Here is a 25,113-nt window from a genome sequence, read left to right as displayed (position 1 = left end):
TATCCCCCCCCCTTTAAGAATGCAGAGTGAGACGCCTGTGTATCCCCCCCCTTCCAATATGCAGAGTGAGACCCCTGTGTATTCCCCCTCCTCCCTTTAAGAATGCAGAGTGACCCCTGTATATCCCCCCCCCTCCTCCCTTTAAGAATGCAGAGTGAGACCCCTGTGTATCCCCCCCTCCTCCCTTTAAGAATGCAGAGTGAGACCCCTGTGTATCCCCCCCTCCTCCCTTCCATTATGCAGAGTGAGACCCCTGTGAATCCCCCCCATCTCCCTTTAAGAATGCAGAGTGAGACCCCTGTGTATCCCCCCCTCCCTTTAAGAATGCAGAGTGAGACCCCTGTGTATCCCCCCCCCTCCCTTTAAGAATGCAGAGTGAGACCCCTGTGTATCTCCTCCCTCCTCCCTTCCAATATGCAGAGTGAGACCCCCGTGAATGCCCCCCCATCTCCCTTTAAGAATGCAGAGTGAGACCACTGTGTATCCCCCCCTCCCTTTAAGAATGCAGAGTGAGACCCCTGTGTATCGCCCCCCCTCCCTTTAAGAATGCAGAGTGAGACCCCTGTGTATTCCCCCTCCTCCCTTTAAGAATGCAGAGTGAGACCCCTGTGTAATTCCGCCCCCTCCTCCCTTCCAGTATGCAGAGTGAGAACTGTGTATTCCCCCCCCCCCTCCCTTTAAGAATGCAGAGTGAGACCCCTGTGTATTCCCCCCCCCCTCCTCTCTTTAAGAATGCAGAGTGAGAACCCTGTGTATCCCCCCCCCTTTAAGAATGCAGAGTGAGACCCCTGTGTATTCCCCCCCTCCTCCCTTTAAGAATGCAGAGTGAGACCCCTGTGTATTCCCCCCCTCCTCCCTTTAAGAATGCAGAGTGAGAACCCTATGTATTCCCCCCCTCCTCCCTTTAAGAATGCAGAGTGAGACCCCTGTGTATTCCCCCCCTCCTCTCTTTAAGAATGCAGAGTGAGAACCCTGTGTATCCCCCCCCCTCCTCCCTTTAAGAATGCAGAGTGAGACCCCTGTGTATTCCCCCCCTCCTCCCTTTAAGAATGCAGAGTGAGACCCCTGTGTATTCCCCCCCTCCTCCCTTTAAGAATGCAGAGTGAGACCCCTGTGTATCCCCCCCCCTCCCTTTAAGAATGCAGAGTGAGACCCCTGTGTATCTCCTCCCTCCTCCCTTCCAATATGCAGAGTGAGACCCCCGTGAATGCCCCCCCATCTCCCTTTAAGAATGCAGAGTGAGACCACTGTGTATCCCCCCCTCCCTTTAAGAATGCAGAGTGAGACCCCTGTGTATCCCCCCCTCCCTTTAAGAATGCAGAGTGAGACCCCTGTGTATCCCCCCCTCCTCCCTTTAAGAATGCAGAGTGAGACCCCTGTGTAATTCCGCCCCCTCCTCCCTTCCAGTATGCAGAGTGAGAACTGTGTATTCCCCCCCCCCTCCTCCCTTTAAGAATGCAGAGCGAGACCCCTGTGTATTCCCCCCCCCTCCTCTCTTTAAGAATGCAGAGTGAGAACCCTGTGTATCCCCCCCCCTTTAAGAATGCAGAGTGAGACCCCTGTGTATTCCCCCCCTCCTCCCTTTAAGAATGCAGAGTGAGACCCCTGTGTATTCCCCCCCTCCTCCCTTTAAGAATGCAGAGTGAGAACCCTATGTATTCCCCCCCTCCTCCCTTTAAGAATGCAGAGTGAGACCCCTGTGTATTCCCCCCCTCCTCTCTTTAAGAATGCAGAGTGAGAACCCTGTGTATCCCCCCCCACTCCTCCCTTTAAGAATGCAGAGTGAGACCCCTGTGTATTCCCCCCCCTCCTCCCTTTAAGAATGCAGAGTGAGATCCCTGTGTATCCCCCCCCCTCCTCCCTTTAAGAATGCAGAGTGAGACCCCTGTGTATCTCCTCCCTCCTCCCTTCCAATATGCAGAGCGAGACCCCTGAAAAGAAACTTACCTTCTGCCGTGAAACCTTCTGCCTCTGTAGACCCGCCGGCACGTTACAGCCGCCCGTTCATCGAAAAACCAGGAAGTGTCAATGGAGAGGCGGCGGGCTGCATAATCAGCAAAGTACTGTCTACCATACGATAATTGTGGTGCCGCACCGAGGTACCGCCGCTGCCAGTAATATGTGGCAGGCCCTTCTCGACGTTGCGGGTCGAGGCGGGCCTCTCCCTGCAGCATTTTACCCGTCCCTGCACCACGATCCGCGGCGTCGAGGGGCCAGTAAAATTCAGCCTGAAATGTCCATTGCAGATGAAATACCTGCAATTTTGCAATGACATTAACACAAATTGCGACTTTTTAGTAAATGTCATAGGTCATAATTTGTGTACATCCATTGCACGAAAGCATCATCACATGAAATTTCCCAGGAACCAATCAAGAAACACATGCTGCACTGTCTCTGCACAGATCTCTTTGCAACTTCTTTCGGCAGCCAATTTATAACTTCCTCGCTGACTAATCAATAACAACTCCATAGGATATAAATACCGTTTAGATCATTAATTAAACTGATTCTTTCTCTGTGGGCCGAGTACACTATGCAATGGGCTTCCAAACAACATGGATCAAATTCTCCAGCTTCCGTACCAGAGGTTTATATTAAGAACAAAGAACAAAGAACAGTACAGCACAGGAACAGGCCATTCGGCCCTCCAAGCCTGCGCCGATCTTGATGCCTGCCTAAACTAAAACCTTCTGCGCTTCCGGGGTCCGTATCCCTCTATTCCCATCCTATTCATGTATTTGTCAAGATGACTCTTAAACATCTCTATCGTACCTGCTTCCACCACCTCCCCCGGCAGCAAGTTCCAGGCACTCACCACCCTCTGTGTCAAGAACGTGCCTCGCACATCCCCTCTAAACTTTGGCCCTCGCACCTTAAACCTATGTCCCCTCGTAAATGACTCTTCCACCCTGGGAAAAAGCTTCTGACTATCTACTCTGTCCATGCCACTCATAACTTTGTAAACCTCTATCATGTCGCCCCTCCACCTCCGTCGTTCCAGTGAAAACAATCCGAGTTTATCCAACCTCTCCTCATAGCTAATGCCCTCCAGACCAGGCAACATCCTAGTATACCTCTTCTGTACCCTCTCCAAAGCCTCCACGTCCTTCTGGTAAGGTGTCTTAAATCAGCTAACTCTGCATTAATTAGCCTGAGCTTCCCTGATGAGAAAGGAGATACATCAACCAGGGTCCCTATTCCTGATTGCCATGTAATGACCATCTCATTTTGGACTCGTGCAAACTGTTGACAGGAAGAATTTCACCCTGCAACATTTTTTTAAGCACTCCATGGGATTTCTATAATTTTTATTTTTTATACAGGTTGCTTCTCGATGGTATGGGGTGCATTTTCACCTTTGCCAGTTGGGCGATGATCTGCTGAGTACTCCCTTTACGGACCTCAGCTCTCCTATTTTTATTCTATTGGGATCTATAATGCGTGGGCCACATGTCCCAACAAATTATTGACGGGGGTGGGGGGGTTGTGAAGACAAAAGTCCAATCCCATGTGTTAATGTGACTAACACTGGAACCTCACAGGACTCTGTGCAGTAACACTTTTCAGGATGCCCAGCCATTCCAAATGGAAAAGTACAGGAGAATTCACCATTCCTCATGTAAAGCCTTACACTCATTCACCAGCATCTAGAATACAGTCGCAATGAAACAAAACTGCTGGTTAGTACTTACTATAATGACAGAGTTGGAGTAAAGGTGATTGAAGAGGGAGAGAGGAAATCATGAACTCATCATCACAGATTAATGCGATGGTGATTCACATCAAGCTGATTCACATCAAGCTGCAATCAGGAAACAATTTTAGATTTCCTTTTATTCCCTCCTCCAGCATCACACCAACTTTCTCCCTTAATCCTCGGCACGTCTGCATGGGAGATGGTTCCCACAAGTACTGGCTTCAAAGTCTGCCATGCAACTTCTACTATGCCTGTAATCAGCTAACGGCATTGATGCAGGGATTGAACCCAAGACTGTCTGGTTTAATACTTAGAAAGAAAGAACATGCATTTATATAGCGCCTTTCACAACCTCAGGTCATCCCAAAGTGTTTGGCAGCCAATTAAGTACTTTTGAAATGTCATTATTGTAACGTATTATTCTATGGACGTGCCCTTTTCCCCCAGGCCAGTTCTAAAGCACATCAATAATGGAATTTTAAGAGCCCTGTGTATATTTTACATCCTTTCTAATTTGTTTGAAGTCGCCTTTCCACTGGTGAAACAACTCACTAACAAAACTGTTCTTATGTGAGGATTTATTGACAGTTATTCAAAGTTCTTAGTTGCTGCAGGGATTTTGTCGAACCGCATTACTCTTAATCTAAGGATGTTACTTCTAGTTCATCTGCTGCTGCTGTCTAATTTATGCCCCATTATACAACAACAAGAAAGTTCACAGGTGAAGCCCCGGCTAATCATTTTAGTTAGCATTAAGACCAGCAATAATTTCAACACAACATTTTTCATTTCAGATTGTTTTTGGTTATCTTGTGCATTAGGTCACTAACAATGCCAACCAGCAGCTTGAGGTCATCACTCTGCGACATGCGGTGGTCGCCATTCCTTCTGAGGATGACATCCACGTCATCACTTGCAAGCTGTTCCGCGACCTTGATGGAATTCTGCCAGGGGACAAGGTCATCGTTCATGCCGTGGATAAGCCGCACCGGGCACGAGATGGCAATGCTACTCTGTAGCACACAGTGCTCTTCCGACTCCTTTATAAAGTCATACTTCAGGGTGTAGAAGCCGCTGTCACTGTACTTGGAAGACATCTTATACTCGCCTGTCTTCTCAACTTCTTTTCTCAACTGACAATGAAACAAGAGGGGGGGGAAAAAAACACAGAAATTGGGCGCATGTGTCAAGTGAAGAGCATTAGTAATCACACACATTTATAACAAACTCAAATTACAAGGGTGTGGTCACGGATTCCATCCACCTGCATCACTTTACGTTTGCTCGCACTGTGCAATCACTGAAATGCTCCTTAAACAGAAGGAGAGACTGGGAGGGGGGGGGGGCGGAGTTTGGGGAGACCACCATTAATTTTAAATATCCAGCCAATAACATTCTTCAATCAGGTCAGGTCCTGGCATCCATTACTCTCAAGACAGCAACTCAGGGACAGCCTTACAAACAGTCTGAGACATTCTCAAATTAACATTTTTATGCCTTTTTCTTCAATATAAAATGGGGCAGTACAGTACCTGGAATAAAAAAAAGAGAACTGAAAGGAAATGTGACATGGGCTAGTCTTAACTCCCTGAAGACAGGGACGGTAATTTTGTACTTAAAAACAAAACTATAGTTGGGAAATGTTAAAAGTTCCAAGATACGCAACATGAACCCTGTAATACTGAGACCAAAGCTGGAATGTCTGCACTGTTCAGTCCTGATAAATAAGCAGGTTGCCGTAAAATGTTATACCTTGAGCATGTATCATGTGAATTATGTACTGAAATTGTATGTTTCAAGGAGGTGTCAAGGGAGTGAATGGGAACAGTACACTGACAATCCATCTTTAGAGTGGGTATGTAATTATCCACAATAAAAACAGAAATTGCGGCAAATACTGTGCCTTTGAAGAGAAAAGACATGTCATGTTTTAGGCATGTACCCTTCGTCACAAACTCTAAAGATTCATCTATCTTGTATCTTTACCAATGCTGTGGGGATTCGGCATTTTCTGTCTTTAATTCAAATTTGCAGCACTTGCAATGTTTTTCCCCTTTTTATTCATTCAAGTATTTCAATGTCAGTGTATTTCCATTCTCTTACCTCCAAGGGGAGCTGCTTGAAAGCAGATACAAACTGATCAGCAGCTGTTGCTATGCCAACCACTCCAGCCACTTTCTCCGGCCTAGCAAGGGAAGCCAATAACATGAGCCATCCTCCCATGCTGGAGCCAACCAGAATCTGAAATGTCGAGCGTAGGGGAGAAGGGACAGTTAGCTAAGGCATGAAGTTAACATTTTTTAAAACTTCAAGATGTTAATGAACCAGTGAGAAAAGCAGTATTGAACATTTCTCCACCACAAGTACATTTTTTACATTTTCTATAATACGTCAATTGTGGAGGGAGGTGTAAAAGATCAAAGAATGTCACTGGCATAATACAGCCAACTCTACATATACTTGCATACTACAAGCATCTCTACACACACACTAGCTAACTATTGCTATCTTTATTAAAGTTGCCAACTTTCCAGGATTATCCTGGAGTCTACAGGAATTAAATATTAATCTCCTGGTCACAGGTGTGCACAACCCAGAAGACAAATCATGAAGGCATTACAGTCATTAATGTTTCCCGAAACGCGCCATTTTTAGAATACAAACACCGATATCCAGTGAAGACAATTTTTTTTTAAATTGTTTTGTTCCTCCATTTGCCAACCCCTGACCATCCCCACCCACCCACCCCCACCCCCACCACCTCCCGACCTCCCCAACATCCCTATCCTCCTTAAAGCACTATCTCCTCATTGAGTACAATTCCACAGGTGTTGGCTGGTCTCAAGTATCTCACCCAAGTTGCCACTCTACAGGCGAGAACCAAAACAGTTAAATGCTGTCCAGCTATTTGACATTGAAGGGCATTGTGGCCGAGCCTGATCCAGTCCCCACCCAAGATCCATGCAAGTGGACTTTGTGGGAGAGATCGCTGAATAGCGATCAGGAGAAGGAGCGCTTGGAGATTTCTCCTCACTCTAGCACAAGAGTATTTAGGCTAGGACCCCCCAGCCTTCACTCAGCACAAACAGGGAACAAACAGGATCTTCTGCTCTGTATACACCAAACTGGGCAATGCTTCTACCACAAGAAAACCATTGGAAAGCTCTAGCAAATAGGTTGAAGTGTTTTATTTCCCCTCGAAAGAAGCTGACAATCCTTAGGTAGGCATTGCAAGGGTGATATTCATAGCCTTTCCCTGGAGTATATTCCTTTAAAAAAAAATAATAGCTGATACGAGCTGACATTAAATTGGCTGGTTCCGTGTTATTTTTGTCTCCGGTCAAATTTGAGTAGCACAACAACATTTCAGCATAGCGGTTGCATATTTTGAGAACATAGGAATTTTTTTTTACTGTGGCGACTAAAGAACAACATTGCAGTGAAACATTAGCTTCCCAGATTCTGGCTAATGATTCACAGGGGCAGAAATGTCCTTCTAAGAATTATAGATTCTGTAAATATGCAGGTAAAGATATTTTCGTAGCATGATGCAGCACAGGAGGCCATTTGGCCCATCGCGCCTGTGCCACCTCTTTGAAAGAGCTGTCCAATTAGTCCCACTCTCTTGCCTTTTCTCCATTGCCCTGTAAATTTATCCCCTTCATGTATTTATCCAATTTTCTTTATTCTTTCATGGGAAGTGGGCATCGCTGGCAAGGCCAGCATTTGTTGCCCATTCTTAATTGCCCTTGACAACTGAGTGGCTTGCTAGGCCATTTCAGAGTGCAGTTAAGAGTCAACCACATTGCTGTGGGTCTGGAGTCACATGTAGGGCAGACCGGGTAAGGGCAGAAGATTTCCTTCCCTTTAGGACATTAGTGAACCAGATGGGTTTTTTCATGACCATTGATGATAGTTTCATAGAATCATTACTGAGACTAGCTTTCAATTCCAGATTTTTTATTAGCCTGGGCATCTGGATTACAATGACAATACCACTACACCACTGCCTCCCCCAACTTGTCTTTTGAAAGTTATTATTGAATCTGCTTCCACCATCCTTTCAGGTAGTGCATTCCAGATCATAACAACTCACTGTGTAAAAATGTTTTTACTAATACCGCCTCTGGTTCTTTTGCCAGTTACCTTAAATCTGTTTTCTCTGGTCACCGACCCTCCCATCAACGGAAACAGTTTCTCCTTATTTACTCTATCAAAACTCTTCATAAATTTGAACACCTCAATAACTCTATTCATATAAATTCGCTCCTTGTATTTCAGCCCTTTTTGGATTATATTCTGAACAAACGGGCAGCCTACTACGAACATGTGATGTCAGGACATCTTAGGGAAGAAGCAGTCTTGCTTAGTAAACCCCCTCCCCTATCTCGACTGGGCTGATGGGAGAGGTCTAAGGTGGAAGGGGATGGTGAGGGGGTGGGGTGGAGTTTGCTGTTTCCTGATAGCATGACTCCGCCAGAGACCCAAGAGCAGGTTAATGGCCATCCTCCCAGCTGCAGAATGGTGGGATCGCATGGGAGGAGGGGCAATGCCCAAAATTTCTTTACCCAAGGAAAATCACTTAGCCTCCATAGGTAGTTGTGGATGCCGAAAAGAGGGTTGGCAATATTAAGAGGTGTTTAAAAAATCTTTTAATTAGTGAACGCCAAAAAAAAATTATGTTTTGAATGCTTAAAAAATATTGTTCCCCAAGTCTCTGACTCTGACAGTATGAACCAGGGAGGTCCCAGGTTTAACCTCCAGTCTGTGGCAGGACTGCTATTAATTGGCCACACTGCCCTCCCTGAGTTAGGGGAAGTGTTAAAAATCCGCCTGATTGTATGCACTGACCTTTGTGGTAAGGACAGGAGTAGGCTTGGCTGTGCTGTTAGAACACTGCCAACAGTCACTGTTAAGGTTCGCACATAAATTATGATTGTCTCTTTCATATCGATCAGACTGTAACTGAAAGCGAATGTGTGTTTTTTTTAATCTTTCAGGTGCCACCCAAGTTATAACTACTGGAGGATTTCTGAGTTTTCCTTATGACATTGAGGCATTTAGTCTCTAGCTAAGGTTAACCACCCTGGAGAACCATGGCGATTATGCTGGGTCCCATGAGTTGATGCAGTGCTTTGGTAGTCAGTGTCTTGCTTTCCGATGCCACCCTGAGCACTAGTCCTCAGTTTGGAAATAGCGTCAAGCACATATCCAGATAACAGATAACTTTTGAATGAACCATCAACATCCAAGCGACTGAGAGCTTGCACAACAGCTGAACGGGTAATAGCACTACCTTGTGTGGTACTGAGTTCATATGGAGCAGCAAGATCCCAAGTTCAATTCTTTGACTGTGCTGAGTTACCTGATTTCAGCTGAGGTACCGGTAGGGGTGCTACAACGGCCCAGCTGGAACATGTGTGTGTACACAGTATCTGGCTCGGCTATGATACAGCACCAACCACAACTTGCACCTTGGATTTACATAGCGTCTTTAATGTAGTAAAACAACCCAAGGTGCTTCCTCGGAGCGTGAACAAGCAAGATTTGACTCTGAACCATATAAGATGATTATTAGGAAAAGTAACCAAAAGCTTGGTCAAAGGAGGTAGGTTTTTAAGGAGTGTCTTAACAGAGAGGAAGCGAGGCAGGAGGGGCTTAGGAAGGGAATTGCAGAGCTTAGAGCTTAAATGTCTGAAGGGATGGCTGCCAATGGTGCAGAAAAGGAAATCAGGAATGCATAAGAATTGAAGGAATGCAGCGTTCTTGAAGGATCGGAGGAAGTTTCAGAAATAGGGAGGGGTGAAGTCATAGAGGGATTTGAACACAGGGATGAGAATTTTAACACTCTACAGTTGAATGCTAATGCTCACTAAGCGGGTTTTAGCAGGGCTTTGGAGAGTTGTTAGTACTGTGGAACTATTCTTCTTCTTTGGCCTCCTTGTCTCGAGAGACAATGGGTAAGCGCCTAGAGGTGGTCAGTGGTGTCAGTCGCTGTGAGGCAACTATGGAGTGACCTCTCCATGGCGCATGCCTGGGCGAATGTATGGAGGTTGAGAGTTGCCCAAGCGTCAAAACCCCCCTCTCGGCCTTTCTGGTGGGGTCCAAAGGAGTGCAGAGCACGACGTTTGGCACCGGTATGGCTGCAGGAACTGCCGGAAACATGCCAAAGGTGACACATGAACGCCTGTGGAACTATACCCCACCACAAATGACCATCTTCAGGGAGAAGAGGAGGGAAGACAAAGAATGTGCGGTATGGGGGAGCGGGCAGGGAAAAGATTGAACAAATGGTTGTTATTTTGCAATTAATGCAGGAAAAAAAGCAGTTAAATTTATTTAGAGATACAGCACTGAAACAGGCCTTTCAGCCCACCGAGTCTGTGCCGACCACATCCCCTATATTCCCCTACCACCTACCTATACGAGGGGCAATTTATAATGGCCAATTTACCTATCAACCTGCAAGTCTTTAGCTGTGGGAGGAAACTGGAGCACCCGGCGACAACCCACGCGGTCACAGGGAGAACTTGCAAACTCTGCACAGGCAGTACCCAGAATTGAACCCGGGTCGCTGGAGCTGTGAGGCTGCGGTGCTAACCACTGCGCCACTGTGCCGCCCTGACGGCACAACCTGGTAAATGAACAAAGATGCAGTTATAGCACATGGGTTTCCACTGCTGACCTGAGGTCCTGTGGTGAGATTGTCCAAGACCGTTAGCACATCTTTCTTCCAATCTCCTAACAAACAATCCTCGGAATTTCCATCTGAACTGCCACAGCCTGTGTAATCGAACCTAGAAATAGAAGTACAGACTAGTCCAGATAAATCACTACCTGTTAAAAAAAAGTTCTGTCAAATTTAATTCATATGTTAGACAAAATTTAACATGGACGTGATCCGTAAGGACCCTCGGAACGTTTACATTTTAAAGTAAAAGTATTAACTTTCCATCATTAAAACATGCAAAGTTACTACAGTGCAGCTGTGGTAAGTGAATCCACGTTATCAGATATGGAATTATATTAAGGTTAGAACATGTGGGTGGCCTAAGGCAGTTGAAATGCAGTGAAATACTGGACTTGCAATGCAGGAGGGAGGCACCTAGAATCTAGTTTCATCAATTCCTTTGATCTTCATCAGGGAAAATCTTTGAACAAATCACAAGCCTGTTTCCCAGGCCTCTTGGCAATGCTCATTGTCACGTGGTTTTTAATCTTAGCTAGATAGATAAATCAATCATCAAAGGCATTTTTTTCCAAACCAGCCCAGAGATCAAAAGGGTGTATCTCTGTATAGTTACAATGTTCAGTCATGCCATTGTAAATTTAAACTCACTGTTGGGTTTTTAAGGGTGCTACACAGCTCTGGAACTCATGCTTTAAAATTATTGTAAGCAATTATGATTCCTAGGATCTGGAGACACCAAAGTGTTGAAATAACTCAAGTTCCCGACAATGTGTGGAATTATGTGTTCATTATGAACTTCTTTAGGATATATGTGGTACAAGCTCAAAAGAAAGTACGAAAATCAGTACCATTGTCACATATGAAAACAGTATTTTACTTTGAATATTTTTAATTGATAGTCCTTTCTTGAAAAAGGAACTAAAGATATCAAAAAAAGATCTTTCTGGGTTCAGTAATTCTGCTTAAATTTCTGGTGTTAGCCAGGAAGCAAGACATGTAGTGAGTCTTTGCAATCAGGATTAATTGCTAGACCTGCGCGATGTTAATTCTGCTAAGGCAGAAAGTAAAAGTTAGAGATTTCAGACTGTAATGGATACAGCCCATCGTAATATCTCATGTGAGCGTCAAGGCAGACCTCGTAAAAAAAAAATGGAACTGCAACTTTCTTTGAAATTGGCCACTATGAGGAGTAAGCAAATGGCCCAGGGTGACTTATCGTCTGATCTTGCCTCCCTTTGCCTGGGAATATGCCTGATCTCCACCAGTTACTCCTCTTTGGATGATCAGCCATGATCATAATGAATTGCGGAGCAGGCTCAGAGGGCCGAATGGCCTACTCCTGCTCCTATTTTCTATGTTTCTATATTCCTATGTAAAAGTTTGGAAACGCACCATGCAGAGAATCATGAGCACAAATTTGGGTCTGACCACTCTGTGAAGGTGCCTTTGCACCAGAGGTGGTGGTGTAATGGTAATGTCATGGAACTAATAATCTAGAAGCCCAGGCTGATGCACTGGGGGACTTGGGTTCAAATCCCACCACGGCTGCTGGTAGAACTTAAACTCAATTAAAGCCAGTCTCAGTGATGGTGCCATGAAACTATCAATAGTCAGGAAAAACCCATCTGGTATACTAATGTCCTTTAGGGAAGGAAATCTGCTGTTCTTACCTGGTCTGGCTAACATGTGACTCTAGATTCACAGCAATCTGGTTGACTTATAACTGCCCTCTGAAGTGACCCAGCAAGCCACTCAGTTGTTAAGAGCAATTGGAATGTGCAACAAATGCTGGCCTTGCCAGCGATGGCCACATCTCATGAAAGAATAATTTTTAAAAACCATGTAGCCCAAAAAGCTGTCAAACTATTTCCTTACATGTGAGGGCCCACAAACTATTAAGTCTGTCAAGTTTTATCACTGAAGGAGATATACGAGTTAAGTGCATAGTGGGGGAGGGGTTTGCACTATCATTGAGCATATATTTAATTTGTTCCCATGGAAATTGTAGCAAAGCATACAAATCACAATGGGAAAGAAACAGATGTAGATTAGCCTGGTTTTAATTAAACTTGCAGATGTTTTTTTTTTAAGATCACACACATTACATATGTTGAAAACATCAACTTTGGCTGCAGCTCAAGTACAAGGGGATGAAGTTCCTGTCACAAAAACAAAACCTGCAATTTCTCTCCGTAATTAGCGAGTTTGCAATCCCTGAAAAGTGCAAATTACAAAGCCAAATATTTCCATGACTGGAGCTGACTGTGCAAGATGGGGCAATCTGGACGGGCCAGCCTGCCTTTTTCTGCCCTTTTTCATATACAAGCAAGTTAGAAGTTCATCAATTAGGGAGAAAAACAGACAGCCTTCCATTTTCCATGAAAGGAGGTATCTCATTCTCTTCAATGTCTCTAGTATCTTTCACAAAGTGTTACATGATGAGCAATGAAGATTCACTAGTCAAGCAGTGCGAAGGCCAACCGCTCCTGCCCATCCCCAGCACTAGTTAGTCCTACGAGTCTTCATGGAGAGATGAACACTCTCACAAATGTATCAAGCCTCATAAATTTCTTTGGCCAGGCTTTGAGCATTGTAAATGCAATTCAAAATGCATTCCTCCTGTGAAATACTCCCTTTGGTAATAATCCCACCATTCTAGGCACAGTGGTATAAATATTATAACCCTTTATCAGGATTATATGTAAATACAGCTATCAAATCCATAGTGGCATTTAAATATGAAATGTCGTAGCCTTAACTATCTTTCCTAGCCACCCACACACCCATCCTCTATACAACAGAACGTCAGCCTTAGCTCAGTGGCAGCTTCTCGTTGCTGGGTTAGCAGGTCTGAGGTTCAACCCCTATTCTAGAGACTTAACCACCTAATCTTGGTTAACATTTCAATGCAACATTGTTGGAAGTGCTGTCCTTTGGCTGAGCCTTTAAGGGCCCTGACCATGCCCCTTAAGGTGGACATAAATGATCCCATGGCAATCATCAAAGACAAGGGAACTCTCCTTGACCAACACCATCACAAACAGATTATTTCATTGTTGTTTCCTGGATCTTGCTATGTACAAGTTGATGTTTTTCTTTATTCATTAATGGGATTTTGGTGTTGTTGGCAAGGCCAGCATTTGTTGCCCATCCCTAATTGCCCTTGAGAAGGTGGTGGTGAGCTGCCTTCTTGAACCGCTGCAGTCCATGTGGGGTAGGTACACCCACAGTGCTGTTAGGAAGGAAGTTCCAGAATTTTGATCCAGCAACAGTGAAGGAACGGCGATATATTTCCAAGTCAGGGATGGTATGTGAATTAGAGGGGAACTTGCAGGTGGTGGTGTTCCCATGCGCCTGCTACCCTTGTTCTTCTAGGTGGTAGAGCTCGCAGTTTGGAAGGTGCTGTTGAAGGAGCCTTGGTTACATTACTACTATTGTGTCTATACTTCAAAAGTACTTCATTGGCTGCGAAGTGCTTTGAAATGTCCTGAGCCCTTGTTATATAAATGAAAGTTCAAACACAGTGGATGCCAGGAATAGGTTCAGAACTCAAACAGTTGAATGTTTTGTGGGGAGGCTTGCACGCTTTGTACAGTGAAATCACAAACATGTCATAAAGCACTTAATATTTTAATTGGTTCCTTTTTATTGAGAAATACCTGATATTAACTCTGACTGACAGAGTAAATTTCACTTTAAAAGTTCACATGCTAATCAGGATTATTTATGGAGCAAATATAATTTCTGCAAGTGCTTAGTAACAGATTCAACAAAACAGATTTAGTCCAGTGAGCAAGCATTGTGAGCAACGAGTGAAAAGCAACTGAATAGATCGCCAAGAGTTTATATGAAAAATATGAATTGAAACGCGGAACATTTTGCAGAGTAAGTCAGCAAGACATTATGTGAACTGTCTGTTCCTATCCTTGCTGTTCTATTTTACTTACATAATTGGTCACTTTGATTAACTGAGTTAGTTGGCTGCAGGAACATTTGAATGTCAATGTTTCAGTTGACCAAGCATGGTTAACTGAGGGGATACAATCAACTACACCAATGATTTTATCGTTCTAGACTATATCAAGCCATTTATTTTCGTCCTCGCTTTATGTTTCTAACAAATAAATATTTCAGCAACCTATTTTGTTATTCATTTATCTCCGAGGCCTCTTTTCGAATCTCACAACCCTAGATATTAGAGAGCAGCACCAAAGGAGGGCATTCAATCCATTGTGCTGGTGATAATGCAGGGCCGTGCACTCCTGTGTGTGTGGATCTGAGGTGGAAGTTGGGACCGGAAGGGTGTGACCAGTTGTATACGGGAGTTTGGAAGTTAAACTTTGAGAAACAACTTTTCATTTATCTAAACATAAATAAATGATGCAAAGTTTCAGCGATTTCACTCTGCAGTTCATGTTCCATCAAGTCAATTATGGCAGCTTACATCCTCAAGGAATGGGGATGAAGTGGGGGCTGCTCTAATTGGCCAATAATCCCATTAAAATTTATTTTCTTACAGTTATGATCCATTCACTATAAAGATCAGAAAGTAAGTACAAATAAGGGAGGCCATTCAGCCCATTTATTTCATCCATGCTCCATGTGATTTCCAGCACTGGTTTAGATCGCCTGAAGGGGCCAGAGGAGAATTTTCCAGAGTTCTTTTTATCCCTCATTAGCCCTGGGTTTTCCTCTAGTTTCCTGTCTCTCCCAGGAGATTACATGGCTGTAGGGGAGACACAAATGTGTCCAGTCATGATGCCCCAACCATTGTGGGTATGGGGCAGGCTTGATGGACCTTTTCCTAACCTTAAAACTTTGTACTTGCATATCCTTTCCTATAAACCTACAGTCCCCTAGCGCAATGTCTAACTGACACTTGAATGGTTGCAACACAGTTTTTGTGAAGTTGACTCCACAAACAGATCAGCCATGATCTTATACAATGGCGTAGCAGGCTCGAGGGGCCGAATGGCCTACTCCTGCTCCTAGTTCGTATGTATGTTTGTATGCCTTCACTATCCCATCCAGAAGCCCATGCCAAGTAGTGGTCTTTGTTTAACAGCATCTTGTGTGGTTATAACTTTGAGACAGTACCTGACAAAGGAGTGCCCTGCCAAACGGCAGAACTCTTCCAAAGCCAATGCTTTCTCTCCATTCATATTGGACTTGAATCCTGGCAGGAACACAACTCCGGGGTTCTGTGCGGAAATTCTGTGATAGGCCAAACGAGGCAAGGGCAGCCTTGTGAGGAACTGAACTGAAGACATTTCCCTGTAACATGAAGAAAGAAGTCATTTGCTGCTGCAAAAAGGGGCATAATACCAACAAACCCAACGCACAAGCCAACAGACTGAAGTAATTCTTTTTGCCCTATTACTGTAATCCAAAGTAGCTGATGTCCCTTTATATTCCAAAAAAAACCCCAGCAATTCTAATAGCTTCAACAAAAATAAACATACTTCATTGGCTGTAAAGCGCTTTGGAGCAACCTGAGGTCATGAAAGGTGATATATAAATGCAATTTCTTTCTTTAATAGGTCCTGGAATTTGCACTATTTCTATAAGAAAGTGAATTTCAACTCAACCGCAAAATAACTGCACATGTGTAAGATTCTAACTTGATGCATCTGTGCATGTGCATAAGCCTATTGGTGCTTGAGCAGACATTAGCCTTCCTGTACCACAGCTGCCAGATGTTTTCATTCAGTGCTGGTAGCACAGTTGCCTCCGAGGAAGTCTCGAGAAACCAGCTTCTCCAGAGTTCCTCAGCTCTTCCAATAGTAGAATAACATACAAAATAGGAGCAGGAGTAGGCCATTCGGCCCCTCGAACTTGCTGTACCATTTAATATCATGGCTGATCCTCGATCGCAACTCCAATTTCCCGCCCTGATCCCCAGATCACTTGATTCCTTTAGAGACCAAAAAAGCTAAAGACCAAAAGTAATCCAGAGGCCCAAGCGAATGCCCCCAGGACACGGGTTCGATTTCTACCCAGGCAGCTGGTGGAATTTAAATTCAACTAATTAATAAAATTCAATTCCTCGAAAGAAATCTGGAAATGAAAGCTAGTCTCAATAATGGTGCCATGAAACTATCAATTGTCGTAAAAACCCATCTGGTTCACTAATGTTCTTGAGGGAAGGAAATCTGCTGTCCTTACCTGGTCTGACATGTGACGACAGACCCACAGCAATGTGGTTTACTCTTAACTGCCCTCTGAAATTGCCTCAGAAGTCACTCAGTTCAAGGGCAATTAGGGATGGGCAACAAATGCTGGCCTTGTCAGCGATGCCCACATCCCATGAAAGAATAAAAAGAAATCTCAGCCTTGAATAGACAAAAAGACTGAGCATCCACATCTCTCTGGAATACCAAAGATTTACAACCCTCTGAGTGAAGAAATTTATCATGTCCCTTATGCTGAGACTATGTCCCCTAATGCCAGGGTAAACAGCATCTACCCTGTCAGACCCTCTCAGATTCTTACATGTTTCAATGAGATCACCTCTCATTCTTTAAACTCCAAATGGCATGATTTGCCTCATTTACATCGTAATACCAGCCGCCCAAGACAGGACAACCACCAGAACTAACACTGTAGTATAACAGGGGCAATAGGGAATGAGAAGTTCACCTCAAAAACATTTCTTTTGTTCCTTGAACACATGCATTGGCAAAATACAGAGTGAAAACTGATAGTATGAATCAAAAGATTTTATATATACATTGATAATGGATGATAATTGTACCACCGGATCAGATCTCAAGTCCCTTATTACTCCCCGCTCTCGACACGCCATGGAGATCTGGACTATTCTTGATAATAACTGCTTCTTCTTTGGCCTCCTTATCTCGAGAGACAATGGGTAAGCGCCTGGAGGTGGTCAGTGGTGTGTGGAGCAGCGCCTGGAGTGGCTATAAAGGCCAATTCTAGAGTGACAGGTTTTTCCACAGGTGCTGCAGAAAAATTTGTTTGTCAGGACTGTTACACAGTTGGCTCTCCCCTTGCGCCTCTGTCTTTTTTCCTGCCAACTGCTAAGTCTCTTCGATTCGCCACACTTTAGCCCCGCCTTTATGGCTGCCCGCCAGCTCCGGCGAACGCTGGCAACTGACTCTCACGACTTGTGATCAATGTCACAGGATTTCATGTCGTGTTTGCAGACGTCTTTGAAGCGGCGACATGGACGGCCGGTGGGTCTGATACCAGTGGTGAGCTCGCTGTACAATGTGTCTTTGGGGACCCTGCCATCTTCCATGCGGCTCACATGGCCAAGCCATCTCAAGGCATCTCAATAATAACTGCAGTGCAATCTAAATTAATAGGATCTGTTTTGTTTTTTTATCCTCTTCCAGGCTGATCAAGGTTAAACGTCCAGTAAATTGTGGGGAAGAAAACGCTTTCAATTTTGGACATCCAGCAACATCACCAAGCACTCCCAGATCAGCTGCACCACAGCCAGCGCAGAGCTAAGCTCCCTCTAAGCTTTTTTTTCTTTTTTTATTTCCAAAATATACTTTATTCATAAAAATCTGTAAAAATTACATTGCCAAACAGTTTCAAACAGCACCAAAAAATACAAACATTGCAAGGGAGATCAGTTTCCTTCAATACTATCATGAGTTTCTTCACAACCCTTCCATTTCACTATTGTCATGCCAATTACAGTTTTACATTTACAGCAAATGAAAATATTAACGATACAGTTCGAGGGGTTTCCCATGAATCCAGCCCCTCAGTTCAGCTTGGTGGGGGGACCTTACACTGTGGTCTTTCCCCATTGAGCCTTTGCTGCGGCTGCCCCAAGCTTTAGTGCGTCCCTCAGCACGTAGTCCTGGACCTTGGAATGTGCCAGTCTGCAACATTCGGCGGTGGACAACTCTTTGTGCTGGAAGTCCAGCAAGTTTCGGGCAGACCAAAGGGCGTCTTTCACTGAATTGATAGTCCTCCAGCAGCAGTTGATGTTTGTCTCGGTGTGCGTCCCTGGGAACAGCCCGTAGAGCACAGACTCCTGTGTTACAGAGCTGCTTGGGATGAACCTCGACAAAAATCACTGCATCTCTTTCCACACCTGCTTTGCAAAGACACATTCCAGGAGGAGGTGGGCGACCATCTCTTCCCCACCTCTAAGCTGCTCAACCTCAGAAGAATATCTCCTATTGCTCCAGTGTGGCTGCCTTCCCATTTCCTACACCAAATGCCCTTCAGCCTGTCACAGTGACAGTTGCCAACCAGTACAAGATTAGGAACAGTTATGTGCTGGCTTGAGATTAGCCAACACCATTTCACATAGGTGCAGCCTGCAGACAAAGGAGATTTGTGATCCATTAATCTGGGTAGCACTCAAGGCACTGCCTTCTGTTGTTTGTGCTTCCACAGGTGCCACCTCCCCTCTGACACTTTGCCATTCCCATATGCAAGACTGCACAGAGAATCTCAAGCAAGCTATTTGAATGTGGGGGGCTTCACAAGCTGGCACAGCACTGCATTTACCCAGTATTCAAACACACACTTTACAGCTGGGCTGGTTGTATAACTATCAGCGGCAGTGACATTACGCACATACACAGAAGATACAGCACAAAAACAAGCCACTTGTTCCAACAGGTCCATACAGTGTTTGTACTCCACAGCAGCATCCTCCCAGCCCTCTTCATCTAACCCTATCCACATAACCTTCAGTTCCTTTCTCCCTCCTTAGCCCAAGGATGAACAAGCATAAATGTGGCATTCACTATGTCTGGTCTGGTGGAGATCAGCTAACTCAACCCTGAATAGATTGGGCTTGTCAGGATCTTCCTTGTTTCTGTAGCTCATTCCCACATCAGGAGACTTTTTCTGGTCTATCTGCGTTTTTTTTTAATACGTTCAGGGTATGTGGGCATCGTTGTCGATGCCAGCATTTTCGTGCCTATTAAAGGCCTGCTCAAGTCACACAAAAAAAACCCGACCCAAACCCAACGGAACCACATTGGACCCAAGCCCGACCCGGCCCGAGTCCCTCCAATTTCCCCCCGAGCCCAGCCCGACCCAAGCCCGACCCGCCCTGACCACCGGAATGTTCCCTTCACTTACTTTCCGACTCCCAATCTGAAGGAAGCTGCAGCGTGAGCGTGATGACGTCATAGAGACGCTCACTGAGCAGACTCAGAGTCGTCCTGGACTCGCAGCTCAGGTAAGTTTTTAACTTTTAACACTTACCTTGCTGTGTGTGTCCGACTCAGACCCGGCCCAACTTGGACCCAAGCCCGGAGACCGGACCTGGAAGAGCGGCCCGACCCGACCTGAACCCGACATGTCATTGGTTCCCGTCGGGTTCGATTTGGGTAGCAGGCCTTTAGTCCCAATCCCTAATTTCCCTTGAGTAGGTTGCGGTGAGCTGCCTTCTTGAACCGCTGCAGTCGGTATACCCACAGTGTTGTTAGGGAGGGAATTGCAGGATTTTGACCCAGTGACAGTGAAGGAACGGCAATACAGTTCCAAGTCAGGATGGCGTGTGACTTGGAGGGGAACTTGCAGTTGGTGCTGTACCCTGATAACAAGTTGACCGTCAAAATTGCATCCTCCTGTGTGTCTCCACTCCATCTCACTCCCTTTAGTAATAATCTCTTGCTCCTGCTGTTTGACAGTCTTGACTATGTCCCTATCTATCTCCTAATTGGAATTAGGAATCGGGGTAGGCGGTGGCGTAGTGGTATTATCACAGGACTAGTAACACAGAGACCCAGGGTATTTCTCTGGGGACATGGGTTCGAATCCCACCACAGCAGAAGGTAGAATTTGAATTTAATTAATAAATCTGGAATTAAAAGCTAGTCTAATGATGGCCATGAAACCATTGTCGATTGTTGTAAAACTCATCTAGTTCACTAATGTCCTTTAGGGAAGGAAATCTGCTGTCCTTACCTGGTCTGGCCTACATGTGACTCCAGACCCACAGCAATGTGGTTAACTCTTACATGCCCTCTGAAATGGCCTAGCAAGCCACTCAGTTGTACCTAACCGCTACAAAGTCAATAAAAAGGAATGAAACCGGACGGACCACCCGGCATTGACCTAGGCACCGGAAACGACAACGGCAAACCCAGCCCTGTCCACCCTGCAGAGTCCTCCTTACTAACACTGGGGGCTTGTGCCAAAGTTGGGAGAGCTGTCCCACAGACTAGTCAAGCAACAGCCTGACGCATAATACTGCGGATGCTGGAAATCTGAAATAAAAACAAGAAATGCTGGAAATACTCAGCAGGTCTGGCAGTGTCTGTGGAAAGAGAAGCAGAGTTAACATTTCGGATCAGTGACCCTTCTTCGGCCGAGTTTGAAACGTTAACAACAGCCTGACATAGTCATACTCACGGAATCATACCTTCCAGACACTGCCATCACTATCCCCGGGTATGTCCTGTCCCACCGGCAAGACAGACCCACCAGAGGTGGTGGCACAGTGGTATACAGTAGGGAGGGAGTTGCCCTGGGAGTCCTTAACATCGACTCTGGACCCCATGAAGTCTCATGGCATCAGGTCAAACATGGGCAAGGTAACCTCCTCCTGATGATCACCTACTGCCCTCCTTCAGCTGATGACTCAGTACTCCTTCCATGTTGAACACCACTTGGAGGAAGCACTGAGGGTGGCAAAGGCACAAAATGTACTCTGGGTGGGGGACTTCAACGTCCATCACCAAGAGTGGCTCGGTAGCACCACTACTGACCGAGCTGGCCGAGTCCTAAAGGACATAGCTGCTAGACTGGGTCTGTGGCAGGTGGTGGGGGAACCAACACGAGGGAAAAACATACTTGACCTCGTCCTCACCAATCTGCCTGCCACAGATGCTTCTGTCCATGACAGTATTGGTAGGAGTGACCACCGCACAGTCCTTGTGGAGACGAAGTCCCGTCTTCACATTGAGGATACCGTCCATCGTGTTGTGTGCACTATCACCGTGCTAAATGGGATAGATTTCGAACTGATCTCACAATGCAAAACTGGGCATCCATGAGGCGCTGTGGGCCATCAGCAGAATTGTACTCAACCACAATCTGTAACCTCATGGCCCGGCATATCCCCAACTCTACCATTACCATCAAGCAAGGAGACCAACCCTGGTTCAATGAAGAGTGCAGGAGGGCATGCCAGGAGCAGCAACAGGCATACCTCAAAATGAGGTGTCAACCTGGTGAAGCTACAACCCAGGACTACTTGCATGCCAAACTGCATAAGCAGCATGTGATAGACAGAGCTAAGCGATCCCATAACCAACGGATCAGATCTAAGCTCTGCAGTCCTGCCACATCCAGTCGTGAATGGTGGTGGACAATTAAACAACTAACTGGAGGAGGTGGCTCCACAAATATTCCCATCCTCAACGATGGGGGAGCCCAGCACATCAGTGCAAAAGATAAGGCTGAAGCATTTGCAACAATCTTCAGCCAGAAGTGCCGAGTTGATGATCCATCTCGGCCTCCTCCTGAAGTCCCCAGCATCACAGATGCCACTCCGCGTGATATCAAGAAACGGCTGAAGGCACTGGATACTGCAAAAGCTATGGGCCCTGACAATATTCCGGCAATAGTACTGAAGACCTGTGCTCCAGAACTTGCCGCGCCCCTAGCCAAGCTGTTCCGGTACAGCTACAACACTGGCATCTACCCTGCAATGTGGAAAATTGCCCAGGTATGTCCTGTAAACAAAAAGCAGGATAAGTCCAACCTGGCCAATTACCGCCCCATCAGCCTACTCTCAATCATCAGTAAAGTGACGGAAGGTGTCATCAACAGTGCCATCAAGCGGCAATTGCTTAGCAATAACCTGCTCAGTGACGCTCAGTTTGGGTTCCGCCAGGGCCACTCAGCTCCTGACCTCATTACAGCCTTGGTTCAAACATGGACAAAATTAGAATTAGAATTAGAATTAGAACATTACAGCGCAGTACAGGCCCTTCGGCCCTCAATGTTGCGCCAACCTGTGAAACCATCTGACCTACACAAAGAGCTGAACTCAAGAGGTGAGGTGAGAGTGACTGCCGTTGACATCAAGGCAACATTTGACCGAGTATGGCATCAAGGAGCCCTAGCAAAACTGAGGTCAATGGGAATCAGGGGGAAAACCCTCCGCTGGCTGGAGTCATACCTAGCACAAAGGATGATGGTTGTGGTTGTTGGAGGTCAATCATCTGAGCTCCAGGACATCACTGCAGGAGTTCCTCAAGGTAGTGTCCTAGGCCCAACCATCTTCAGCTGCTTCATCAATGACCTTCCTGCAATCATAAGGTCAGAAGCGGGGATGTTTGCTGATGATTGCACAATGTTCAGCACCATTCGTGACTCCTCAGATACTGAAGCAGTCCGTGTAGAAATACAGCAAGACCTGGTCAATATCCAGGCTTGGGCTGATAAGTGGCAAGTAACATTCGCGCCACACAAGTGCCAGGCAATGACCATCTCCAACACGAGAGAATCTAACCATCTCCCTTGACATTCAACGGCATTACCATCGCTGAATCCCCCACTGTCAACATCCCAGGGGCTAACATTGACCAGAAACTGAACTGGAGTAGCCATATAAATACCGTGGCTTCAACAGCAGGTCAGAGGCTAGGAATCCTGAGGTGAGTAACTCACCTCCTGACTCCCCAAACCCTATCCACCATCTACAAGGCACAAGTCAGGAGTGTGATGGAATACGCCCCACTTGCCTGGATGGGTACAGCTCCAACAACACTCAAGAAGCTCGACACCATCCAGGACAAAGCAGCCCGCTTGACTGGCACCCCATTTACAAACATTCACTCCCTCCACCACCGACGCACAGCAGCAGCAGTGTGTACCATCTACAAGATGCACTGCAGCAATGCACCAAGGCTCCTTAGACAGCACCTTCCAAACCCGCGACCTCTACCAACTAGAAGGACAAGGGCAGCAAATACATGGGAACATCACCACCTGCAAGTTCCCCTCCAAGTCACACACCATCCTGACTTGGAACTATATCGCCGTTCCTTCACGGTCGCTGGGTCCAAATCCTGGAACTCCCTTCCTAACAGCACTGTGGGTGTACCGTACCCCAAGGACTGCAGCTGTTCAAGAAGGCAGCTCACCACCACCTTCTCAAGGGCTATTAAGGATGGGCAATAAATGCTGGCCTGGCCAGCGACACCCAAATCCCATGAATGAATAAAAAAAAATCAAGCTGTTTCTTTTCTGCTCCCAAGGTCCTGGAGTCACTGAGCCCTACAGTTTATCTCTTCCACAGTGGACACTGCGGTAGCGCCCGCTCCACAGCCCCAGGTCTCCGGGCTCACAGGGAGACAGGAATCGGGACTTGAACCAGGATCAGACCAGGAACAAAATAAAACCTAAACCTTCACCTACCCTGATCGAACTGAATAACAGCTACGGACAGGGAACAGGGACAAAAAATACAAGGAGCGTTTCCTCTAGTTTCTCTTTCTCACAATTTTTTTCTCTCTCTTTCTTAATTCTTGTTTTCCTTTTCCCCTTACTTTTTGTCTCCCATCCGTCACTCATCCACTTCTTCATTCACAAGTTTCATTTCGCATTGGTTATTCAATCGCGTGGGTGATTAATTTTGTGTTTTGGATGTGTAAGGGATTTTTTTCTGTTTAAACATTAATTCAGTTACTCATTTGCCCAGTTCGTGAATTCTGTTTGTTTTGTGTTTTTGGTAATGTATTACGACATTCATTTGTTTATTGAGCTTTTTAAAATTAAGTCCAATTAACTACTTACTCAAATGTTTTGAATTAAGCTATTCATTCATTAGTATGTTAATTTATTCACCCTTTCACCTTATACATATTTAATGAATATTAGTAAATTTCATGTTATTGTCCCCAGATAATTAATGAATGTAAAGAATAGAAATAATTCCATTTATGTAACACCTATGGATGGTATTTAATATCATCTTGCAAGGTCAGTTTCAGTTAATTTGTTGTACATTTTTATCCTTTATTGTTCCTGAAACAATTGTTTTTGCAGGTAATTATTTATTCAGTGTTGATTCTTTTGTTTGATTAACCCTTCGAGGCATTTTAAAAATCAGTAGAGATTTCCTTCTAGTTAAGTTGAAGATAAATAAAATATGATTCAATAATGTTTTAACTGCAACTTGGTTGTGGCAGGGACATACAATACTATAAAAAATATTAATATGTGGATTTGTATAGTGTCTTATCAAGTGCAAACATTAGAAGGTGTTTCACATAATTAGTTGTTGTGTTGTGCCATTTTCCACCAGCAACATAATGCTATGGGATATTTAACATCCACTCAAACCATCTCAGTTTTATATTTATCTGAAAGAATGGACCACCAACAATATAGCATTCCCTCGTCACAGCAGCAGTGCCTGCCTAGTTATGGTCTGGAGTTTGAACCCACAGTCTTCTGAGTTAAGCTGACATGTACTAGATTAATACATGCTGTTATAAATGATGCATTGCATTGATTTGAATACATAATATTTTTTCAAACTTTGTTTGCTGGGAATACTTACACTGTGGGTTGCGAGGAAATATTGTTCAATTTCTCAATCCTGAAAGGCGTTTATTTTGAAGGCTAAATAATACCAAAACAGCTCAAAGCAAAATAACATATACAGAACAAACTAGATTGCAAAAACTGCACACTGTACACTGATTCTTTAATATAATTCCAGAATTGATAATTCTGTATTTAATTAATGGAAAAAGTTGGGTCT

At 45.0% G+C, this 25,113-nt stretch overlaps 1 protein-coding gene across 3 annotated transcripts in view; it reads right to left on the bottom strand.

The window, feature by feature from the left end:
- Window positions 1-4,263: 4,263 nt before the first annotated feature.
- The window catches only part of LOC137381429 (palmitoyl-protein thioesterase ABHD10, mitochondrial-like), a 40,402-nt gene continuing 19,552 nt past the window's right edge, over window positions 4,264-25,113 (bottom strand). Inside the window, exons 1-5 of one of the 3 annotated variants that reach the window (XM_068054015.1) lie at window positions 23,894-23,978; window positions 15,489-15,665; window positions 10,386-10,497; window positions 5,804-5,941; window positions 4,264-4,833 (exon numbers count right to left, since the gene is read on the bottom strand). In XM_068054015.1, coding sequence (XP_067910116.1) covers window positions 4,486-4,833; window positions 5,804-5,941; window positions 10,386-10,497; window positions 15,489-15,665; window positions 23,894-23,907 — 789 coding nt within the window. In that variant the 5' untranslated portion in view covers window positions 23,908-23,978 and the 3' untranslated portion in view covers window positions 4,264-4,485. Of the gene's footprint in view, window positions 4,834-5,803; window positions 5,942-10,385; window positions 10,498-15,488; window positions 15,666-19,595; window positions 19,712-23,893; window positions 23,979-25,113 lie in introns of those variants that run through there. The other 2 variants (XM_068054014.1, XM_068054016.1) reach the window with 2 other exon arrangements.

The sequence above is a fragment of the Heterodontus francisci genome, chromosome 22, assembly GCF_036365525.1.
Source record: "Heterodontus francisci isolate sHetFra1 chromosome 22, sHetFra1.hap1, whole genome shotgun sequence".
Lineage (NCBI taxonomy): Eukaryota > Metazoa > Chordata > Chondrichthyes > Heterodontiformes > Heterodontidae > Heterodontus > Heterodontus francisci.
The sequence above is the reverse complement of the archived record's forward strand: the minus strand, read 5'-3'. Positions and strand labels throughout refer to the sequence as shown.